Source organism: Oncorhynchus mykiss, chromosome 10 (genome assembly GCF_057628025.1).
Source record: "Oncorhynchus mykiss isolate SJ-2025 chromosome 10, ASM5762802v1, whole genome shotgun sequence".
NCBI lineage: Eukaryota > Metazoa > Chordata > Actinopteri > Salmoniformes > Salmonidae > Oncorhynchus > Oncorhynchus mykiss.
This window is the reverse complement of record NC_143031.1, coordinates 38,209,808-38,234,571: the sequence shown is the minus strand read 5'-3', so window position 1 is coordinate 38,234,571 and position 24,764 is coordinate 38,209,808. Positions and strand designations below refer to the sequence as shown.

At 41.0% G+C, this 24,764-nt stretch overlaps 1 protein-coding gene across 1 annotated transcript in view; it reads right to left on the bottom strand.

Annotated features, from left to right (window-relative positions):
* Positions 1-977: 977 nt before the first annotated feature.
* msna (moesin a) overlaps positions 978-24,764 on the bottom strand; it is a 37,133-nt gene continuing 13,346 nt past the window's right edge. The window contains exons 2-13 of the mRNA XM_021618371.3: positions 24,066-24,149; positions 18,207-18,302; positions 17,820-18,094; positions 17,633-17,716; positions 10,001-10,147; positions 9,736-9,832; positions 8,853-9,016; positions 8,305-8,435; positions 7,858-8,018; positions 7,420-7,512; positions 2,263-2,493; positions 978-2,066 (exon numbers count right to left, since the gene is read on the bottom strand). Of these exons, the coding sequence (XP_021474046.1) occupies positions 1,902-2,066; positions 2,263-2,493; positions 7,420-7,512; positions 7,858-8,018; positions 8,305-8,435; positions 8,853-9,016; positions 9,736-9,832; positions 10,001-10,147; positions 17,633-17,716; positions 17,820-18,094; positions 18,207-18,302; positions 24,066-24,149 (1,728 nt within the window). The 3' untranslated portion in view covers positions 978-1,901. The remainder of the gene's footprint in view (positions 2,067-2,262; positions 2,494-7,419; positions 7,513-7,857; positions 8,019-8,304; positions 8,436-8,852; positions 9,017-9,735; positions 9,833-10,000; positions 10,148-17,632; positions 17,717-17,819; positions 18,095-18,206; positions 18,303-24,065; positions 24,150-24,764) is intronic.

Genomic DNA, 24,764 nt, shown 5'->3' with positions numbered 1-24,764 from the left:
CCATCCGGCATTTGCCCAAAATTCGTGTTTCTGAGATCATAAAAAAAAGAAAGAAAAGGGAAAACATAACACATAAAACTGTAGTTTCTGCTTTTAATGACAGTTGAAATGAAGACTAGCAGCAAATGTCTGCTGAAGACAAAGCACTGCCTTGTACTGGAACATCCTTGTTTTGATTATGGCTGGTGGCTTCCAGTCATGCATATAATTGAATTGACAAAAGGCTAGCGGGACACTTAAGACATCTGCATACTAGGTACGGTTTACTCCTAGCCAAACTCAGCTAAAAATGAATGAGAAAGTAGCGGCAATATGGGCGCGTGGCATGTGAGCGCGTTCCTATATGACGTTGAGTCGCAAGCTAGCGCGAGGACGCGCTCTTTGAAAGGGGGGAGTAGTGTAACGACCCTGGGGTTATAACGTAATGAAACAGGCAGGGAGCAGGTCTCGAGCCCTCGACCTTCTAGCCCGAAGTCCAGCGCGCTATCGACTGTGCCGCAAAAGCATGCTCAAACGGCAGAGTCGATATCCGCTCTTGTAAACCCAGGGTCGTTACTACTCTTTGTCCCTCTTGAGGCGCGGTAGCCAGTGTACACTTCCTCAAAATAATCCGAATTAATTTAAAATAAGGTTTTATTGGCGATGAGGTTTTAGTGGCGCAATTTTATATTTAAGATGTTTGTTGTAGTATTTCTCAAGTGATTTTTGCATGAAAACAAGTTGTCTCACGCTGACTGACAACAAACACTTGATTGAAGAATCCCTACTGTTGACCAATGATGAAGGTGCATAGACTTCAGTTACCGAATTTCAATTTACCTCAAGAAACTAAAATTGTGTGCACGAACAGCCCAAAAAAAAACAACATTGCAGAAGACCAAAACGTCACAACATGTCGTCATAATATATACAAACTATTTTGAACTGTTTCGGATGGGAAGCATGCAGACAACTTTACATTTCATAAGACATCCATCTTTTTACACATCATAACCTGTTTTATTGAAAAATCCAAATCACAAAATAACTCCTTCAAGACAGGCCTTAGAATCATATTTCTAAAAATTCCATATAATAAAATACTTATCAATACTTAGGATTGATATACAAAAACAAACCCCTAATCATGGTAGCTACTAGTGTGCATGGCTATATGTCATAGCAGATACACTTGGTCTATAAAGAGTCATTCATAAGTATGTGTCTCTCTGAAAATGGAAAACGTGGTATTCCAGCACTTATTTCATATGGACTTAATAAAATCTTATGTAAAAGTAATACTGTTGAGAGTTTCCAAACAAAGATGTCCTCTTAGAAAGACAACAATCTCTTTAAATGCCTAAAATTATAATATAATAAAAAACTACAATCTAATTACAGTTTGATGTTCTCTTAATTTGTGGAAAATGCTTACAGTAACAGGTCTACTTCAAAACAAACAAACCTGCTCTGAAATAATGACACCTAAAATGTGGCCAACCATAACATAATAATTGCAGCTGTCCTGCATTGTGTTGTTTTGTTAATTTTTAGTTTAAAACAGTGTGAGAGATGAATCACTTAAAAATAACTAAATTATAATCAATAAAAACACCCTCCATCTATAACCCAAGTCTGGAAAATGTATTATCAAATTTTATTCACTTTAAACCATTCTTCTATAAAAAATGTCCCTGATGCATCCACTTATTTCATAATTCTGAATAACATTACTTGTAATGTGATTTGTGCACCATTATTCATATACATTTTGCTGTACTTTTGTTTTGCTTTTTGATATGTATTCTGGTCTTGTTTGGGTAAAAGGCACTGTAGCTTGTGTGAGGCAGGTCTGCAGTCTAGAATGAATGGACCAAGTATGGCACCGCTGTGGGGGTTATAGTAGTTGCAAACAAGATACATCACATACACTCAAACTCGTCTATACGCTGCTTGGTGTTGCCCGACCGAATCTGCCGGAGGGTCTTGTACTTGTCCCGTCCAGCTTTCACATTATCCGCATGGATGATGTCATTTGCGGTTTTCTTGGTCTCATCTCGAGCGATGGCCAACTCCGAGCTCAAAGCCTGGTAGAGGAAAGATAACATTACTGCCAAGTCTCACTACGGCTCACACAACAACACAGGCATACCAGGACATGTTTATAGGCCCCATTCTTGTAATCTCTACAATATCATAAAGAGTGATGCAACCCCTATAAACAGCTGTGTCTCTAGTCCTGGAGGTGTTTGATGTGGACAGCAGCCACAGTCGGTCACTCACCAGCAGGTGTTGCTGCACACGCTCGTTCTTCTCGGCTTCGGTCATACGCTCCTCCTCGCTGCGGTCTTTGTAGGAGATGCCGCCCGTGAACTCGGCACTGGCCTGGTCGCTGGTCTCGTCGTTCTCGTCATGCTCGTTCTCGGCCTGCATAGGCTCCTGTATGTGTGATGCCATGATTTTGCTGTTCAGCTCCTCTTTGGTCTTCTCCAGGTCCTCCTGCACCATGCAGGCCTAAGGGGGGCAGCCACTAATGTTAATGACTCATGGTATGAACTGATTCAGGAGAAGGAATATCAATCAATAGGTTATGTGATAAAAACAAACATAGGGGTGAACTTCAGGTGAACTACAGTGTTAGCTAATGGTTTAGCCGAGTCCAGTATAATCTAATATATCCATAAAGGATTTTGTGTCACTACAGCACTAGCCAATCTTTCACCTGTCTGATTCTGTTCAAATAAAATAAAATGTTATTGGTCAAATACACTTGGTTTGCAGATGTGATTGCGAGTGTAGCGAAATGCTTGTGCTTCTAGTTCCGACAGTGCAGTAATATCTAACAGTATTCTAACAATTCCACAACAACTGCCTAATACACACAAATCTAAGTAAAGGGATGGAATAAGAATATATACATATAAATATAAGGATGAGCGATGACCGAGCGGCATAGACAAGATGCAATAGATGGTATAAAATAGATATGTAAACATTATTAAAGTGGCATTATTAAAGTGACTAGTGATCCATTTATTAAAGTCGCCAATGATTTCCAGTCTGTATGTAGGCAGCAGCCTCTCTGTGTTAGTGATGGCTGTTTAACAGTCTGATGGCCTTGAGATAGAAGCTGTTTTTCAGTCTCTCAGTTCCAGCTTTGATGCACCTGTACTGACCTCACCTTCTGGATGGTAGCAGGGTGAACAGGCAGTGGCTCGGGTGGTTGTTGTTGTTGATGATCTTTTTAGCCTTCCTGTGACATCAGGTGCTGTGGGTGTCCTGGAGGGCAGGTAGTTTGCCCCCGGTGATGCGTTGCGTAGACCGCACCACCCTCTGGAGAGCCTTGCGTTTGTGGGTGGTGCAGTTGCCGTACCAGGCGGTGATACAGCCCGGCAGGATGCTCTCAATTGTGCATCTGTAAAAGTTTGTGAGGGATTTAGCTGACAAGCCAAATTTCTTCAGCCTCCTGAGGTTGAAGAGACGCTGTTGCGCGGCCTTCACCATACTGCCTGTGTGGGTGGACCATTTCAGTTTGTCCTTGATGTATATGCAGAGGAACTTAAAACTTTCCTCCTTCTCCACTGCTGTCCCGTCGTTGTGGATAGTGGGGTGCTCCCTCTGCTGTTTCCTGAAGTCCACAATCATCTCCTTTGTTTTGTTGACTTTGAGTGAGAGGTTGTTTTCCTGACACCACACTCCAAGTGCGTGTCTCGTCGTTCTTGGTAATCAAGCTCACTACTGATGTGTTGTCTGCAAACTTGATGATTGAGTTGGAGGCGTGCATGGCCACGCAGTCATGGGTGAACAGGGAGTACAGGAGGGGGCTGAGCACGCACCCTTGTGGGGCCCCAGTGTTGAGGATCAGCGAAGTGGAGATGTTGCTTACTACCTTCACCACCTGGGGGTGGCCCGTCAGGAAGTCCAGGACCCAATTGCACACGGCGAGGTTGAGACCCAGGGCCTCAAGCTTAATGATAAGTTTGGAGGGTACTATGGTGTTGAATAGAGGTTGACCGATTAATCGGAATGGTCGATTAATTAGGGCAGATTTCAAGTTTTCATAACAATCGGAAATCTGTATTTTTGGGCGCCGATTTTTTTATTTTATTATTATTTCATACCTTTATTTAACTAAGCAAGTCAGTTAAGAACACATTATTATTTTCAATGACGGCCTAGGAACGGTGGGTTAACTTCCTCGTTCAGGGGCTGAACGACAGATTTTCACCTTGTCGGCTCGGGGGATCCAATCTTGCAACCTTACAGTTAACTCGTCCAGCGCAATAACGACCTGCCTCTCTCTCGTTGCACTCCACAAGGAGACTGACTGCCTGTTACGCGTATGCAGTAAGCCAAGGTAAGTTGCTAGCTAGCATTAAACTTATCTTATAAAAAACAGTCAATCATAATCACTAGTTAACTACACATGGTTGATGATATTACTAGATATTATCTAGTGTGTCCTGCGTTGCATATAATCTGACTGTATCTAAGTATCTGACTGAGCGGTGGTAGGCATTCATTCAAACAGCACTTTCGTGCGTTTTGCCAGCAGCTCTTCGTTGTGCGTCAAGCATTGCGCTGTTTATGACTTCAAGCCTATCAATTCCCGAGATGAGGCTGGTGTAACCGAAGTGAAATGGCTAGCTAGTTAACGCGAGCTAATAACTTTTCCAACTTCCCTCGCTCTGAGCCTTGGGGTGGTTGTTTCCCTTGCTCTGCATGGGTAACGCTGCTTCAATGGTGGCTGTTGTCGTTGTGTTGCTGGTTCGAGCGAGGAAAGGGACGGAAGTTATACTGTTAAACTGTCAATACTAAAGTGCCTATAAGAACATCCAATAGTCAAAGGTTAATGAAATACAAATGGTATAGAGAGAAATAGTCCTATAATTCCTATAATAACTACAACCTAAAACTTCTTACCTGGGAATATTGAAGACTCATGTTAAAAGGAATCACCAGCTTTCATATGTTCTGAGCAAGTAACTGAAACGTCAGCTTTCTTACATAGCACATATTGCACTTTTACTTTCTTCTCTAACACTTTGTTTTTGCATTATTTAAACCAAATTGAACATGTTTCATTATTTACTTGAGGCTAAATTGATTTTATTAATGTATTATATTAAGTTAAAATAAGTGTTCATTCAGTATTGTTGTAATTGTCATTATTACAAATACATATATATATTTTTTTTTAAATCGGACGATTTAATCGGTATCAGCATTTTTGGTCCTCCAATAATCGGTATCGGCGCTGAAAAATCATAATCGGTCGACCTCTAGTGTTGAATAATGAGCTGTAGTCAATGAGCAACATTCTTACATCCTCTTGTTCAGATGGGATAGGGCCGCGTTATGTGATGATGGCGATTTCATCTCATGTGGACATATTGGGGCGGTATGCAAATTGTAGTGGGTCTAGGGTGGCAGGTAAGGTGGAGGTGATATGATCCGTGACTAGTCTCTCAAAGCACTTCATGATGACAGAAGTGAGAGCTACAGCACGATAGTCATTTAGTTCAGTTACCTTTGCCTTCTTTGGTACAGAAACAATGGTGGTCATCTTGAAGCATATGGGGACAGCAGATTGGGACAGGGAGAGATTGAATATGTCCGTAAACACACCAGCCAGCTGGTCTGCACATGCTCTGAGGACACGGATAGGGATGCCATCTGGGCCGGCAGTCTTGCTAGGTTTAGCACTTCTAAATGTCTTACTCACGTCGCCCATGGAGAAGGAGAGCCCACAGTCCTTGGTAGTGGGCCGCGTCGGTGGCACTGTATTATCCTCAAAGCTGGCAAAGGTGTTTAGTTTGTCTAGAAGCAAGACGTCAGTGTCTGACGTGGATGGTTTTCTTTTCGTAGTCCGTGACTGCCTGTAGACCCTGCCACATTCGTCTCATGTCTGAGCCGTTGAATTGCAACTCCACTTTGTCCCTATACTGACATTTCACTTGTTTGATTGCCTTTTGGAGGGAATAACTGCACTGTTTGTATTCAGCCATATTCCCGGTCATCTTTCCATGGTTAAATGCGGTGGTTCGCGCTTTCAATAAATGAAGCCTCAGGATGATGGTTTAGAGTCCAGTGAAGTTCCTTGAGGGCCGTCGTGGTATCGGCTTGAGGGGGGATATACACAGCTGTGACAATAACCGACGAGAATTCTCTTGGGAGATAATATGGTCGGCATTTGATTGTGAGGAATTCTAGGTTAGGTGAACAAAAGGACTTGAGTTCATGTATGTTGTTATGATTACACCATGAGTCGTTAATCATGAAGCATACACCCCCGCCTTTCTTCCCAGAGAGATCTTTATTTCTGTCGGTGCGACACAAAGAATCCCGGTGACTGTACCGACTTCGACAACATATCTCGAGAGAGACATGTTTCCATGAAACAGAGTATGTCTCTCTGGAAAGCAACCCTTGCCCTAATTTTGTCCACCTTGTTATCTAGAGACTGGACATTGGCGAGTAATATACTCGGAAGCGGTGGGTGGAGTGCACACCTCCGAAGTCTGACCAGGAGGCCACTCTGTTTACCTCTTCTGCGGCAACGTTGTTTTGGGTCAGCCTCTGGGATCACATCAAATGCCCTGGGTGGTGGTGCGAACAAATGATCCGCTTCGGGATAGTCATATTCCTGGTCGTAATGTTGGTAAGTTGACGTCGCTTTGATATCAAATAGTTCTTCCCGGCTGTATGTAATAAAACGTACAATTTTCTGGGCTAACGATGTAAGAAATAATAAATAAAAAAAATACTGCATAGTTTCGTAAGGACTAGAAGCGAGGCGACCCCCTCTGTTGGTGCCTTCTTGCTGTTGCCCCCTGGCAGAAGAAATATGACGTCTATAAGATTCTACAGTCCTAATGGACCCAAAATATACATTTATTCCCTGGGTGACAGGTGCACCAATCAGTGACAGTCTAAGCTCATAAATCCATGGTATGAAAATGGGTTTGTTCTAGACAGCACAATCACAGGACATTTGGGACCTGCCATTTAGATTTGCTTTCTTTCAAATGCTAAAATAGGGAAAAAAGCACAATGGGGTGAAAGATATCCTCCCAGGCAAACAGGATTTCCCTAACGTAAAGACAGAGAACCCTCCCCTTACAGCCAGGCCCACACCACAGCATGAGTCACCATGCCCACAGGGAGGAGAGGAGGGGCCCTTCCTATGGAGCAATTCCCTGCACCAGAGGGAGTCTAAGTATGGTATCTTAAAACAAACAGTGCCCAACTGCTATAACTTCAGAACAGCAAATCAGGGCTAAGTTTGAATGCTAGGCTATGGTTTTCCTAATTTTTTTCTTTTTTCTAATGGATAAATTACTGTAACATTGACTATAGTTTAATGACACATGGGACTAAACCATTTGAGAAGGTGGGGGAGGTCAGAGTGAATGAAGAGAGCAGTAGCTGAGACCACACCTTCTGTTGCCACTGCGTTGCCTCATCCTCCTTTTTCTGCTTGGCGTCCTCCAGTAGGGAGATCTTTGAGGTCAGCTCAGCCAGTTCCGTGGCCTGTGGAAACAATTTTTTTATTTTCACTTTCTTTCCATGAATTTGGATTTGAAAGTTTCAACAGATGTTTGCTTATTTTCCTTTCCAACCCATGTGAAGACTACCACAGTTAGAAAACTAGAAGTTAAACAATGATTTTCATACATTTCACAATTTCTAGAATAATAATATTAACTATCATAATAATACATGTTCCTATACAATACAAATAATAATTGATGTGTTATATTCCAATGAATGAACTACAGTAATTCATATTCATCCCTTTGCTCAGCTCATCACTCTGTAGCACAATGCTACGTGCTGACACTGCGTGTGCTGTTCATTAATGTGTGTGTAACTCACCAAGTGTTCCTGGTTCTTCATCTGGTTCTCAGACTGCTGGAGCAGGGCGGTCTTGGCCTCCTCAGCCATCCTGCGTTCCTTCTCCAGACGCTCCGCCTCCTCCTGAGCACGCTTCCTCTCCTGCTCCAACTCCAGGGCCCTCCGTGTCTGCTCCTCCAACTCTGCACACACAGTAATGATGATAATAGACAGAATTAATTAGGTGTACTGTAGCTTGGGCTTCATTAATCTCTCTTGCAAAATATGTTTTACCTCAACAAGACTAACTTGCATAAATAAAGGATAAATTAGGCCTTACAGTGCTTTACATTGTATGGGGTGAACACACAACTTGTGTATTTAGACAACAATCAATAAAAAGCTATGAACAACCACACTTATAAGACTCCCAGCTTTAAGAGTGAAGATAATAGTTTGTTTATACTACAGAAATAGGGTGTTTCCAACCTTGCTGAGCTTTTTTTGTCTGTTCCTCAATCTGTTTCAGTCTCTCCATAAGCTCCTCCTTCTCCTTTTCAATCTTTTCCTTTTCTTTTTCAGCAAGTTCTCTCTTCTTCTTTTCGTTCTCCAGCAGTGCCCTGGTGGACAGAGGCCGTAGAGTAAACAGGGATATAGAAGGGAGGGAACATGGATAACTTCCTAACATTGTCAAGCCTTCTTTATCAGACAATAGGACAACGTAAACATTAGCTAAATAGATCTGTCATTGTTCTGATGGCTACTGAAGTTAGAGGGAATTTCTTAAGAAAAATCCACTCATAACAAAGACCCTCATGTGTGGCCAGTGGCCACTAGTTGACACCCACAACAGTCTGCTGATTTTAATGTTAGAAACTATCAATTGATGCACAAACGCCCATGTTCAGCTTTATTTTTGAGCATTGCTGTTGGGCTTGTACAAGGATGACACAGAGGCAGGAGTAACCAAAGGTCGGATGTCTTGAAATAGACTCATGTTAGCAGTAGCTTGAGTGTGTGGTGGTGGTGACACTGACCTCTCCATCTTCTTGTGGTTCTTCTCCTCTCTGGCCTGAGCCTTCATCTGCTGTACCTCGATGGTGTCTGGTTTGCGGCGACGCATATACAGCTCATGGTTGCCCATGCAAAGTGCCAGGATGCGCTTGTTGATACGCAGTCGTGGAGCATAGAATACAAAGTCCTAGAAGAGAAAGCATGTTTGACTATCCAACGTAGTCTCAGAGCATTTCGTATTATTTTATACATAAATCTCAGACACTCCATTTAGTTTGAATTGTTACGTTTCGTATAGTATGTATTAAATTGTGGATGTCCATCATCCATTTTGTATAATATGTAACGAATTGCAATTCGTACAATATGTTACGAATTTCCAAAATGTACAACATGTTACAAATTTGCAAATGTATATGTTAAGAATTCCAATTTGTTGTGACCAATGTTAGCTAGGTGGCTAACGCTAACATTAGCTAGCTCTAGGGGTAGGAGTTAGGTTAAGGTTAGGGTAAGGGTTAGCTAAAAGGGTTAAGATTAGGGGAATGGTTAGCTAACATGCTAAGTAGCTAAAAGGTAGTAGCTAAGTAGCTAAAGTTGTCTTTGATGAGATTCAAACATGCAACCTTTGGGTTGCTAGACATTCTTTTTGTCTCAAGTAACTTATGTAACCATACCAAATGTAACATATACTAATTACAGTGTCCGAGATGTATATTTACTATGTTATGTTATGCTATGCTATGTTATGTTACTATGTTATGTCTGGTCTATGAGACCAGTCCATACCAGTCTTTCAAAAAATAATTATGGCAACAATAATGATTTTTTTGTACCTAGGAGATACTGTATAATACTGTATAACCTTATAAACTATGGATGAGTATAGAGAGGGTGGTTACATACTGGTGCTTTCTTGTCAATGGGTTTGATGACAAACTTCTTGTCGTTGAAGGAAATATTCCTGATTTCACTCCATGGGAATCCAATTTTAGGTGTCATCCTGTTGAGGAAAAAATAACATATAAACAGTGATATTTGCACTATTTTGCACGTAGTCATAATCAGAAAACAACCATTGTACCTAAGTTTGTACAGCATATGTTTAACATATTTCAGTCCCATACGTGTGAGTACCCCTGTGGTGTATATTTCGACATGAGACACTCACTTATCATTTTGTTCGTAAATGTTGAGTCCCAGGGCGTCTACTCCTAACCACAACTCTGATCCTTTCTTGTTCTTGATGCTGAAGTAGTTGACACCGTACATCTCCAGGTCCTGGGCGATCTTCAGGTACTCCATCATTGAATCCTCTCTGTGGAAGTATTACAAATTACATTAAATCCTTTCTTTTTTTTCAATGACTGGTGCAATGTTCACAAGTATGTGGTACATTTTCACAACTGTAAGCACAAAAATCAAAACAGATGTTTCAAAAACTAAGTACATTTAATTGATTCAGTACAATAAACCTAAGTCAAAGTAATTTGTTCACTGCACCAAATCACTCTTTCAATTTGTATACATATTCAATCTAGGTATCTGCTTTTCAAAATGTAATATTCACATTACTTTTGATATAATTTGCTTGTCATTTGTTAGCAATACCTTTAACTATCACTTAATCAAACTGCTCAAAACTGATAACTACTGAACCAAAATTATGTAGTGCCTAGTTTACGTACATGTAGAGTGGGGCAAAAAAGTATTTAGTCAGCCACCAATTGTGCAAGTTCTCCCACTTAAAAAGATGAGAGGCCTGTAATTTTCATCATATGTACACTTCAACTATGACAGAGAAAATGAGAAAAAAAAATCCAGAAAATCACATTGTAGGATTTTTTATGAATTTATTTGCAAATTATGGTGGAAAATAAGTATTTGGTCAATAACAAAAGTTTCTCAATACTTTGTTATATACCCTTTGACCTCTGTCATTGCCAACAAACGTTTTCTGTAAGTCTTCACAAGGTTCACACACACTGTTGCTGGTATTTTGGCCCATTCCTCCATGCATATCTCCTCTAGAGCAGTGATGTTTTGGGGCTGTTGCTGGGCAACATGGACTTTCAACTCCCTCCAAAGATTTTCTATGGGGTTGAGATCTGGAGACTGGCTAGGCCACTCCAAGACCTTGAAATGCTTCTTACGAAGCCACTCCTTCGTTGCCCGGGCGGTGTGTTTGGGATCATTGTCATGCTGAAAGACCCAGCCACGTTTCATCTTCAATGCCCTTGCTGATGGAAGGAGGTTTTCACTCAAAATCTCACGATACATGGCCCCATTCATTCTTTCCTTTACACGGATCAGTCATCCTGGTCCCTTTGCAGAAAAACAGCCCCAAAGCATGATGTTTCCACCCCCATGCTTCACAGTAGGTATGGTGTTCTTTGGATGTAACTCAGCATTCTTTGTCCTCCAAACACGACGAGTTGAGTTTTTACCAAAAAGTTATATTTTGGTTTCATCTGATCATATGACATTCTCCCAATCTTCTTCTGGATCATCCAAATGCTCTCTAGCAAACTTCAGACGGGCCTGGACATGTACTGGCTTAAGCAGGGGGACACGTCTGGCACTGCAGGATTTGAGTCCCTGGCGGAGTAGTGTGTTACTGATGGTAGGCTTTGTTACTTTGGTCCCAGCTCTCTGCAGGTCATTCACTAGGTCCCCCCGTGTGATTCTGGGATTTTTGCTCACCGTTCTTGTGATCATTCTGATCCCACGGGGTGAGATCTTGCGTGGAGCCCCAGATCGAGGGAGATTATCAGTGGTCTTGTATGTCTTCCATTTCCTAATAATTTCTCCCACAGTTGATTTCTTCAAACCAAGCTGCTTACCTATTGCATATTCAGTCTTCCCAGCCTGGTGCAGGTCTACAATTTTGTTTCTAGTTTCCTTTCACAGCTCTTTCGTCTTGGTCATAGTGGAGTTTGGAGTGTGACTGTTTGAGGTTGTGGACAGGTGTCTTTTATACTGATAACAAGTTCAAAAAGGTGCCATTAATACAGGTAATGAGTGGAGGACAGAGGAGCCTCTTAAAGAAGAAGTTACAGGTCTGTGAGAGCCAGAAATCTTGCTTGTAGGTGACCAAATACTTGTTTTCCACCATAATTTACAAATAAATTCATAAAAAATCCTACAATGTGATTTTCTGGATTTTTTTTCTCATTTTGTCTGTCATAGTTGAAGTGTACCTATGATGAAAATTACAGGCCTCTCTCATCTTTTTAAGTGGGAGAACTTGCACAATTGGTGACTGACTAAATACTTTTTTGCCCCACTGTATATAGTTTAAGAACTGCTGAACACTGTAAAATAAATGTATCAATTTAACATCAATTTATGTTGGAAGTTAAAACCAAATCATATATGTATGTGGCTGTAAATACTACATCATAATTCTCCATCAGCCAGTGTGTTTCAATAGGACAAAGTGGAACGAGTCACTGTATGTGCTACCATTTAGAATTATAGTGTAGTGTACAATGCACTGCTGAACTAAATGGTTGTATATAGCAATATATTCCACTCATCTGAATTTCATTGATGAATCAATTAGAGAGAAAGGCGATACTATATCAGTTGTCAAGACATGTAGAAAAGGTGATCTTGTACAATGTTGTATGGGGCAGAAATGGCATTCAACACCATGCTACACCAACATACATCTTTAAAATCACTTATTTAAGTTTTTTTACAATCATAATAGGCTAGTTCATATACATACAATTTAGCTTTCACATCAATACATGCGTTCATAATTACATTACATGATTTATAGATTTAATAGTGTCCATGGAAGATTCTGTAGGCCAGCTTCTTTTTAGTTTACATTTACATCATTTAGCAGATGCTCTTATCCAGAGCAACTTACAGGAGCAATTAGGGTTAAGTTCCTTGCTCAACGGGACATCGACAGATGTCGGCTCAGGAATTCAAACCAGCAACTTTACGGTTACTGGCCCAACGCTCTTAACCGCTAGGCTACCTGCCGCCCTAGTTCTGTTTTGATTTGTGTAAAAATAGAGTTTGAGGGGACAAAAATGAGTTTTATAGTCAATGCATCTTGTCTTCCAAATCTTATTGATCACAATGCATATTACTGTCCACCATCATTCTTTAGTATTGTCATCTATATGAGTATCGAAGACACCTACATCAAAATCTTCATCAGATCCCATATTTCTTTAGTTCTGTAGCAGTTGCATAAAAAGTGTTCTAAACTCTCTTCATCAAGACAATTAGGCAAAAGACAAAATTTACTTTTAGCAAAACAGCTCCACTTTACTACAGCACGCACTGGTAGACGTCGTACAGAAATCAACCATGCAGTATCTCTGTCAATTGTGTACTGAGTAGATTTTGAATGCACTCTTCACTTTCTGCAGGGATCAGGGTTTCGGTATGCAGCTTCACCACCATACATTTAATCAGATATCACTTTAAAAATAGTTTTGTTCGAGTCACTGTTCCAGAGTCCTTAAGAGTCTATTGACGCACCCGTGTCACGGGACTTGTCTGAAGGTAAACGGTACCAGTTAAATAAAATGTATGGACGTACAGTGCCTTTGGAAAGTATTCAGACCCCTTGACTTTTTCAAAATGTTGTTACATTAGTCTATTCTACAAAAAAAAGTGTTTATCCTCATTAATCTACACACAATACTCCATAATGACAAAGCGAAAACAGGTTTTTAGAAATGTTTGCACATTTATATAAAAAAACAAAACAGAAATACCTTATTTATATACAGTGAGAAGAAAAATAATGTGAACCCTTTGGAATGACCTGAATTTCTCCATAAATTGGTCATCAAATTTGATCTGAAGTTCATTTATTTTTAATTGAACCTTTATTTAACTAGGCAAGCCAGTTAAGAACAAATTCTTATTTAGAAACCCGGACGATGCTGGGCCAATTGTGTGCCGCCCTATGGGACTCCCAATCACGACTGAATGTGATGCAGCCTGGATTCAGCACTGTTGCTACTCTCCCTAGGAGTGGCCGTCCTGCAAAGATGACTGCAAGAGCACAGCGCAGAATGCTCAAAGAGGTTAAGAAGAATCCTAGAGTGTTAACTAAAGACTTACAGAAATCTCTGGAACATGCTAACATCTCTGTTGACGAGTCTACGATACGTAAAACACTAAACAAGAATGGTGTTCATGGGAGGACACCACGGAAGAAGCCACTGCTGTCCAAAAAAAATATTGTTGTACGTCTGAAGTTTGCACAAGTGCACCTGGATGTTCCACAGCGCTACTGGCAAAACATTCTGTGGACAGACGAAACTACAGTTCAGTTATTTGGAAGGAACACACAACACTATGTGTGGATAAAAAATGTCACAACACACCAAAATCAAAACCTTATCCCAACTGTAAAGTATGGTGGAGGGAGCGGCATGGTGTGGGGCTGCTTTGCTGCCTCAAGGCCTGGACAACTTGCTATCATCGACGGAAAAATGAATTCAATAAAGACATGAACACTTATAATTGTTTGTGTGTCGTTAGTTTAAGCAGACTGTGTGTGTCTATTGTTGTGACCTAGATGAAGATCAGATCAAATCTTATGACCAATTTACGCAGAAATCCAGGTATTTCCAAAGGATTCACATACTTTTTTTTGCTTCTGTAGGTATTCAGACCCTTTGCTATGAGACTTGAAATTGAGCAGGTGCATCCTGTTTTCATTGATCATCCTTGAAATGTTTCTACAACTTGATTGGAGTCCAACTGTGGTAAATTCAATTGATTGGAAATTATTTGGATAGGCACACACCTGTCTATATGAGGTCTCACAATTGACAGTGCATGTCCGAGCAAAAACCAAGCCATGAGGTCAAAGGAATTATCCGTAGCTCTGGGACAGGATTGGGTCTAGGAACAGACCTGGGGAAGAAGGTTCGGAACAACCAAGACTCTTCCTAAAGCTGGCCACCTGACCAAGAACCCGATGGTCACTCTGACAGAGCTCAAGAGTTCCTCTGTGGAGATGGGAGAACCTTGCAGAAGGACAACCATCTCTGCAACACTCCACCAACCAGGCCTTGATAGAAGAATGGCCAGACAGAAGCAACTCCTCAGTAAAAGGCACATGACGGCCCGCTTGGAGTTTACCAAAAGGCACCTGAAGGATTCTCAGACCATGAGAAACAAGATTATCTGGTCTGATGAAACCAAGAATAAACTCTTTGGCCTGAATGCCAAGCGTCGCATCTGGAGGAAACCTGGCACCATCCCTACAGTGAAGCATGGTGGAGTCAGCATCATGCTGTGGGAATGTTTTTCAGGGGCAGGGACTGGGAGACTGGGACTGGGACTAGGAGGCTTTGGGACAAGTTTCTGAATATAGTTGAGTGGCCCAGCCAGAGCCCGGACTTAAACAAGATCAATCATCTCCGGAGAGATGTGAAAATAGCTGTGCAACAACGCTCCCCATCCAACCTTACAGAGCTTGAGAGGATCTGCCGTGAAGAATGTGAGAAACACCTAAATACAGGTGTGCCAAGCTTGTATCGTCATACCCAAAAAGACTCAAGGCTGTAATCGCTGACAAAGGTCCTTCAACAAAGTACAGAGTAAGGGTCTGAATAGTTATGTAAATGTTATATTTCCGCTAAAAAAATGAAGAAAAAAAATCACTAAAACAGTTTTTCTTTTGTCATTATGGGGTATTGTGTGTAGATTGAGGGGGGAAAAATAAATTGTAATCAATTTTACAATCAGGCTGTAACCTAACAAAATGTGGAAAAAGTCAAGGGGTCTGAATACTTTCCGAGGGCATTGTATATAGATCCCGAGTAATTTCATTTCATATTTAATTTCTATATGGATGGGAGGTTTAGAAAGCTCATCAGCCATCCAAACTCCTTCTGTTTTTACCATAGCCAACTACTTAACAATACCCCTAGTAGGATAATGAAACTGTATTTCTCATCATGCTCACAACATGCCATTGGATTAAAATGATAAAAATTCTGGTTTGCAAACAAATAAATGTGCATGTCAAGTTATGGTAAAATGCTCTCATGGTATTTCACAAAAGATTCACGAAAAACCTAGATTTTGCATGAATGACTCAGGGGTGAAAGATGTGCACAACTCCAATGAATACACAATCAAATGTTCTGAACATAACATAGGGGGCATTACAAGTGTTATCAGTTTAGAGTAGTGATTGGACGATTGATACCAGAGCTCCGACGCTCCGATGCAGTTTTCAAAGCACTACTGATTGGACACAATGTAACGATGCTTGTATCAAAGTAACAATACCATGTGATGATGACCGTCACACTACTGATTTATTACTCGTTTTGAAGCATATGCCAATGACGGCTAGTTTCAAAGTAACATTACCACATGATCAATGGCGTCTGAAGCTTCGGTTGATCACATGCTTTTTCAAAATGGGTGTTGCAAAATGCGAGATCCCACTGATTTCACAGTGGTGCTTTCTTTGATACAAAGTTGCTTTCAAACACCAACCTCTGCTGGATACCTTATTTACCAATTTACTTAATGTTTTTCAGTTTATAGCACCTAAACGGTAGCTCAGTAGGTAGGGATGGAGATTTGGGATAACACACCAGCATAGGCACAAGATTGAATCTTGGCTATAGTTTAAAAAAATAATTTACTGTGAACCCATCTTCCCACTGGTGTTCAAATCATTTGTTTTATTTAGTGTAGCCTATGATCATCTTTTGTCTTCAGTATCCTAAATAATACCACGGATGCACAGTTTTAGAAAACATAGCGAACCTGGAGGCAAAAAGGGTAAGTAGAATGTGGGATGCAAACCCCATATTCTAACTAAATTTAGTTTACCAACACTCACACCTATCCATTGCACCACAAAGTTCTGATAGATGCAATGGGAAAACAAGCCTAAATAAACATTTTGAAAAACACAAATTTATTCCTGTTCAGCAGATGTCAATAATGTGTTAAAAGACCAGTGTAATAACATTTTAAAATGGCACCACAATTTGGTGAAAGCCCCAAAAGGGTTTAGAAAGCCTTGGTTTCCCATCACTAGATTAGAGTTTTTAAAGGTCCAATGCAGACGTTTTTATCTCAATAACAAATCATTTCCGGGTAACAATTAAGTACATTACTGTGATTGATTTCAATTGAAATGGTAAAAATAATTTACAAAATCTGGGAGTGGTCTAAGTGGGGAGGGAAAAACTGAAATCTAGCTGTTATTGGCAAAGAGATTTGGAACACTCTTTCTTCTTTCTATTGGTCTATTAACTAATTTACCACCTGGTGATGTCACCAGGCAGGAAAAAAGTTCCATCCCACCAAAACAGGCTGAAATTTCAGCCGGTCTTTTCAAACAGCTCTTACACTAAAAGGGCATTATCACAACCTCATATAGTGTGGAAATATACTGTACATATAACACAGGAATATTGCGTTATTGACTGCACTGGGCCTTCAAGAGTTTTGAAAATACGCCACTTACATCTAAAAAATGCACCAAAGTAAAGGAACACAAGCAGTTAAGTTATTTGAAGACTAACAGCTAGGTAGCTGCCATAGTTGTTAATAGGAGTTGATGGTCAAGATGCTTCAAAACATCACAGCACATGCTTTCACATAATCAAGCTCTCAGTGCAAATCTATTCACTCTATGAGAGAAGCTTAAGCAATTTTCACCATGATGTGGTATGTCCTACTGTGCAGAGATACTCAACTTTCAATTGAAACCAATAGAGATGTTTCTCAGGCCAGGGACAACAGAGCTAGGAGGGTGAGTAAGTAATGTGTGTGTGTGATTCAGTACCTGAGCATGCCCTTGTGTTCCTCATGCCACACCTGGATTCTCTCCTCCCACTGCTCCTTGTTGAGCTTGTGCTGGTCCAGGACCCTAAAAACACAAAGACAAAATTATATGACACCATAAAAACATGAGAGTACAAAGGTGCAATCAAAAGGTGTTATGTAGACTCTAGAGATGGTGGAGGCCTCACCTCTGAGGCAGCAGTTTTTCACTGGACAGGTATCCTGGCAAGTGAATCTCCTTGTTGTAATCAGCGTACTTGGCCTGCACGGCGTAGGAGGCCAGCAGCACAGCCGTCTCCGGGGGGCAGTAGATGTCATCGTTGAGGATCCCTTCCTTTACCTGCAGGAAGAACAGCCTCTGGGTGGCCTCCTGGATCAGCTCCTCTGACACATCCTCAGGGAAGAACTTGGCCCGGAACTTGAACAGCAGTGGGCTCTCCTTCCTTACATCCTGGGCTGTCACCTAGTGTCAGGGGTCATAAAGATGAGTGGAGGCGCCAGGAGCAGTTTCTCTTTTACTTAAGGTGGCATGGAAGCCTTGTTCACTATATCCTTGTTTAAATGGAGGCGCTCACCTTCTTATTGAGCTTGAGCCAGGTCGAGAAACCTTTTGTATCCTGGTACTGCAGACCAAAGAACCACACCTCCCGCAGTCCGATTGTCTTCACAACCTCAAAAAAAAAATGTAACCCAACTCTTAACAGGTGTTATCTGTATTAAATTGTTTGTGAAAACAGTGTTACATGACATTCTTGTTTCAGGTCAGGTTTTAACTTAGGTAATGGTGCATGATGGTTGAGTTATTCATTTAAAAGAATCGGAAGTCTTTCTATACAGTTATATCAAATTATACTGAGGAAATGAATACAGAAACATCTTAGCTTAGTACTTAGATATTCAACTTATCTTTAAAATGAATACTGTGCTTGATTTCATTTTCAGATGAAAAAAAAAATACAGAATCAAATACCCATTTCAAAGCTAAACCTATTGACAATGCTAAAATAGTAAGCTAACTACTTTAATTTTTAAACACACTGAACTCATTCACAAGATTGGATATAAATGAATAAATGCTGGCCTGAGGGATAATGCAGTTGCCAGCCATTTCCTAAGAGTAATTGCTTGGACCTACATGGTGAACAGCAGTATAAGCTCAACATAACTTAACTCCTCATGTTCTACCCTGGACATTGGTAATCTTTTTTTGTTACAGTGCCTTGCGAAAGTATTCGGCCCCCTTGAACTTTGCGATCTTTTGCCACATTTCAGGCTTCAAACAAAGATATAAAACTGTATTTTTTTGTGAAGAATCAACAACAAGTGGGACACTCATGAAGTGGAATGACATTTATTGGATATTTCAAACTTTTTTAACAAATCAAAAACTGAAAAATTGGGCGTGCAAAATTATTCAGCCCCCTTAAGTTAATACTTTGTAGCGCCACCTTTTGCTGCGATTACAGCTGTAAGTCGCTTGGGGTATGTCTCTATCAGTTTTGCACATCGAGAGACTGAAATGTTTTCCCATTCCTCCTTGCAAAACAGCTCGAGCTCAGTGAGGTTGGATGGAGAGCATTTGTGAACAGCAGTTTTCAGTTCTTTCCACAGATTCTCGATTGGATTCAGGTCTGGACTTTGACTTGGCCATTCTAACACCTGGATATGTTTATTTTTGAACCATTCCATTGTAGATTTTGCTTTATGTTTTGGATCATTGTCTTGTTGGAAGACAAATCTCCGTCCCAGTCTCAGGTCTTTTGCAGACTCTTTTGCAGATCAGGTTTTCCTCCAGAATGGTCCTGTATTTGGCTCCATCCATCTTCCCATCAATTTTAACCATCTTCCCTGTCCCTGCTGAAGAAAAGCAGGTCCAAACCATGATGCTGCCACCACCATGTTTGACAGTGGGGATGGTGTGTTCAGCTGTGTTGCTTTTACGCCAAACATAACGTTTTGCATTGTTGCCAAAAAGTTCAATTTTGGTTTCATCTGACCAGAGCACCTTCTTCCACATGTTTGGTGTGTCTCCCAGGTGGCTTGTGGCAAACTTTAAACAACACTTTTTATGGATATCTTTAAGAAATGGCTTTCTTCTTGCCACTCTTCCATAAAGGCCAGATTTGTGCAATATACGACTGATCGTTGTCCTATGGACAGAGTCTCCCACCTCAGCTGTAGATCTCTGCAGTTCATCCAGAGTGATCATGGGCCTCTTGGCTGCATCTCTGATCAGTCTTCTCCTTGTATGAGCTGAAAGTTTAGAGGGACGGCCAGGTCTTGGTAGATTTGCAGTGGTCTGATACTCCTTTCATTTCAATATTATCGCTTGCACAGTGCTCCTTGGGATGTTTAAAGCTTGGGAAATCTTTTTGTATCCAAATCCGGCTTTAAACTTCTTCACAACAGTATCTCGGACCTGCCTGGTGTGTTCCTTGTTCTTCATGATGCTCTCTGCGCTTTTAACGGACCTCTGAGACTATCACAGTGCAGGTGCATTTATACGGAGACTTGATTACACACAGGTGGATTGTATTTATCATCATTAGTCATTTAGGTCAACATTGGATCATTCAGAGATCCTCACTGAACTTCTGGAGAGAGTTTGCTGCACTGAAAGTAAAGGGGCTGAATAATTTGGCACGCCCAATTTTTCAGTTTTTGATTTGTTAAAGAAGTTTGAAATATCCAATAAATGTCGTTCCACATCATGCTTGTGTCCCACTTGTTGTTGATTCTTCACAAAAAAATACAGTTTTATATCTTTATGTTTGAAGCCTGAAATGTGTCAAAAGGTTGCAAAGTTCAAGGGGGCCGAATACTTTCGCAAGGCACTGTATATCAGTAGATCATCTCTCTCTCACACAAACACAAACAAACAGAAGATTTGAATCCATTAGGCTAACTAGTGAAAGGCACCCATTGTATGTATTATCAAAACTAGATTGAAATAAGAATTGAGTCACACGTTAAACTTTGTGTTACAGCATTTCTGCCCCTTACAGCTCGCTGCCTGATAGACCGAGCAAAAATACAGTGGAAACTCTTATCTAATGGCTGTGGAGGGAGTCATCTAGTCCTCTGCCCAGATTGCCCACTACGCCAACTGCCACTTACAGGGAGGGGTCTGTGGGCCGTCCTGACACAGATATGCCAGGACAGCAAAGTCCACACTTCATTTAAACATCTATCATAATACATATAAGAGAAACAAAAAAAGCTATGGGATTATAATCATGAAGTGAAATAGGGATGACACAACAGCCATAATAACATTGGTGATGGATGCCTTGGGAGTGATTCAAGAGTCTGGCCCTTCTGCTAAAACAATACAGACATTCTATGAAGCCAGGCTGGCCTGCCATACAGCCATGACATATTTCTGTCTGAGAGAGCCACTGTAAAACTAGTGGGACCAAAACCTCTCCTCTCCTCACACAAACAGGCATGGCAGAAAAGTTTGAGACGGTTAGGGACTGATAACCACTCATGCATTAAATTCCTTGGAGAAAGGAAAGGGAAAGGGGGATACCTAGTCAGTTGTACAACTGAATGCCTTCAAGAAACATCTGCTGTGTTTACATTTGCTGTGTCAACAGCCTGGTAGGGGTGTTTCCCATTAAGAAGACAATGTTTATACACAACACCACTGCCTGCACATCACACCATCACTAAACCTCAGTCAAGGCAGTTTAGAATCACAATGTACAATATATATACTAAAGTATGTGGACACCCCTTCAAATGATTGGATTTGGCAATTTCAGCCACATCCGTTGCTGGAAGGTTTATAGAATTGAGCACAAAGCCATGCAATCTCCATAGACAACCATTGGCAGAAGAATGGCCTTACTGAAGAGCTTGGTGACTTTCAACGTGGCACCGTCATAGGATGCCACCTTTCCAACAGGTCAGTTCGTCAAATTTCTGCCCTGGTCAACTGTAAGCGCTGTTATTGTAAAGTGGAAACATATAGGAGCAACAATGGCTCAGCTGAAAAGTGGTAGGCCATACAAGCTCATAAAACGGGACCGCTGAGTGCTGAAGCACGTAAAAATGGTCTGTCCTCGGTTGCAACACTCACTATGTTTGTGGGCAATGAATAATTAATTACATCATCTCCACCCTCAACCAGTATTCTACAAGAGAACAGACACAAGGGACAACAGACACACCTGGCACTACATTGCAGATGAGCTGAAGGCAGTCATCAATGACCTTGGACCACAGAAGGTATTTTCACAGGTGACAGACAATGCTGTGAAGATGAAGGCTGCTTGGTCTAAAGTGGTCCTACCCTCACATCACACCCATTGGCTGTGCTGCTCATGCATTGAATCTGCTCCTGAAAACTGAAACAATGGATATACTCTACAAGAGAGCCAAGGAAATGGTTAGGTATGTGAAGGGTCATCAAGTTATAGCAGCAATCTAACTCACCAAGCAAAGTGAGAAGAATAAGAGCACCACACTGAAGCTGCCCAGCAACATCCGTTGGGGTGGTGTTGTCATCATGTTTGACAGTCTCCTGGAGGGGAAGGAGTCTCTCCAAGAAATGGCCGATATAGACAGCCCCATCAAGAGGATCTTCCTGGATTATGTATTTTGGGAGAGAGTGGTAAGCAGCCTGAAACTCCTGAAACATATAGCAGTAGCCATTGCATGGATTGAGGGGGACAATGCCATCCTGTCTGATGTTCAGAATCTGCTTGCAGATGTAAGAGAATAAATCCGTAGTGCCCTGCCCACTGTTGCTCCAAGAAGAGGAAACTGCAGTTCTGAAATACATCAAAAAGCGTGAAGACTTCTGCCTGAAGCCCATATATGCCACAGCGTACATGTTGGACCCCAAGTATGCTGGCAAGAGCATCCTGTCTGGTGCAGAAATCAACAAGGCCTATGGTGTCATCACTACGGTGTCTCGCCACCTTGACCTGGATGTCTGGAGAAGTACACTTCCAAGCAATGGCTTTGTGATGGAGATGCAATATGGCAGTCGTGCCAACATATCTCATCTGCCACCTGGTGGAAGCGACTTTGTGGATCTGAGGCTCTTTCCCCTGTTGCCTCCATTCATCCTCCAAATCTCACCAACATCAGCTGCCTCAGAGCGCAACTGGTCCTTGTTTGGGAACACACACACCAAAGCACACAACAGGCTGACCAATACAAGGGCTGAAAAATTTATGGCCATCCAGGCAAATTTGAGGCTTTTTGAGCCTGACAACGAGCCATCCTTTGCAAGGTTGGAAAGTGACAGTGAACATGAGGCCTCAGAGTCTGGTGTTCAAGAGGTGGACATTGAAGAGGTCCACCTCTTGGGAGAAGACATGAGAGGAAGACAACTAAAGCTTTAGTTTCTAGACTATCATTTAACAGATTTTTTTACAACATTTTTTGGGAGATACAATGGATCATTGGGGATCATTCAATATTCTCTTTCTTTTTTTTCTTTGTTGTTCAGTGAAATCATCCCACGTGAAGAGTCAACTCACTTTCATTAAAGTTTAATTCTTTAGTTTAAAAAAAATTATATTGGAAGGATTTCATCATTTGCCATTATGTCTACTTATGATAAGGTAAAAGGTTTATGTTTCTGTCTCTATATGATATGATAAATATATCCAATGCAAAAAACATCTACATTTAAATAGTATTGATATTCATTTGCATATATTTCCGTTAATTCCCATATATTCCCGTTACTTCCCATTATTCCCATTAATTCCCACGGAAAGTTTCCACCTCTGAATATTCCCCAAAATGTGCAACCCTAGGCGTGACACTAATTCTCGTGGCTGAATGGAAGCAAGTCCCTGCAGCAATGTTCCAACATCTAGTGGAAAGCTGGAGGCTGGAGGCTGTTACAGCTGCAAAGGGTGTACTGTATTGTAAAATAAGAATTTGTTCTTAACTGACTTGCCAAGTTAAAGGTTAAATAAAAAATACAAAGAAATAAAATAGGGGACCATATTAATGCCCATGATTTTGGAATGAGATGTTGTACGAGCAGGTGTCCACATACTTCTGGTCATGTAGTGTATTTCTAATGGTGTAATTTCAATGAGCGAGCACATGTTCACCAGGGGAAATTACTCCGCCCACTTGGAAAGCAAGTGCAAATGAAAAGTTAACAGGACAAAGCGTGCCTTTATTGTCTTGGAAATGGAGTTCCTTTGTGCTGCCTGTGGATTCTATGACTAACATTCTGTCTGCAGCTGAAGAGAGACTAGAGCCTACGCCATCGAGCACAGCTTGACTCAATAAAAGGAACAGTGAGAGAGTGAGAGTTCCTCTTAAAATAGACCCTCCACTCCAGTCCCACGACTGGGCTTCCATTCCCCTGCTTGCAATTTACACTGATTGGCAATGAATGAAAGCACAGCAAGAACATGTAATTTGCCTTGTTTCAGTAGAGCAAGCAATTTTCTTACCTGGTCAAAGAGTTGCTTTCCCGTTGTGTTGGCCTGGATGGCAAACTCCAACTCTGCATCCATTGTGGTAACTCGCACACTAATCTGTTGAGGAAACCAAAATAATTGAGTTAGTACGCTATGACTGACAACCAATGAATTCCGTCAAAATATATATTTTTTTTATTTATTTTTTTTATTTTACATGTGATGGTATAACTGATTTACAACAAATTTGCTTATAAATGTGATGCCTCCGATTGAGAGTTTGAGATTGATTTGAGAATCAATCTACATTATAGAGACTGTTATAGAGTTCCTTACAGTGATTTATGCAAATACAAAAGTAATTTTTTGATTGATCAATGGGGAATGGGCCTTATAGGCATTAGCATGAACCATCATATGCCTATGACCCCAGGCATTAGGCTTTTCACAGCAGGTCAGGAGTGGACCTACATGACAATACAGGGCCAGGAAAATAAGCACACTAACTTCGCAAAAAATATTTTTGATTAAACATTTTGTCAGAGTAACTTATAACATCTCTTGAAAGATTAACAGTTATAGCAGGGTGGATACACATCGTTTCAGAATAAATGGTGTCCAAAATATCACAGTGGAACAGATTAATGAGCAGGCAGCTAATGCATCATAGTACATCAGTTAGGTTCCAAATAATACTTTGACGGCGGTAACCAAAAGCCATAATACAACCAT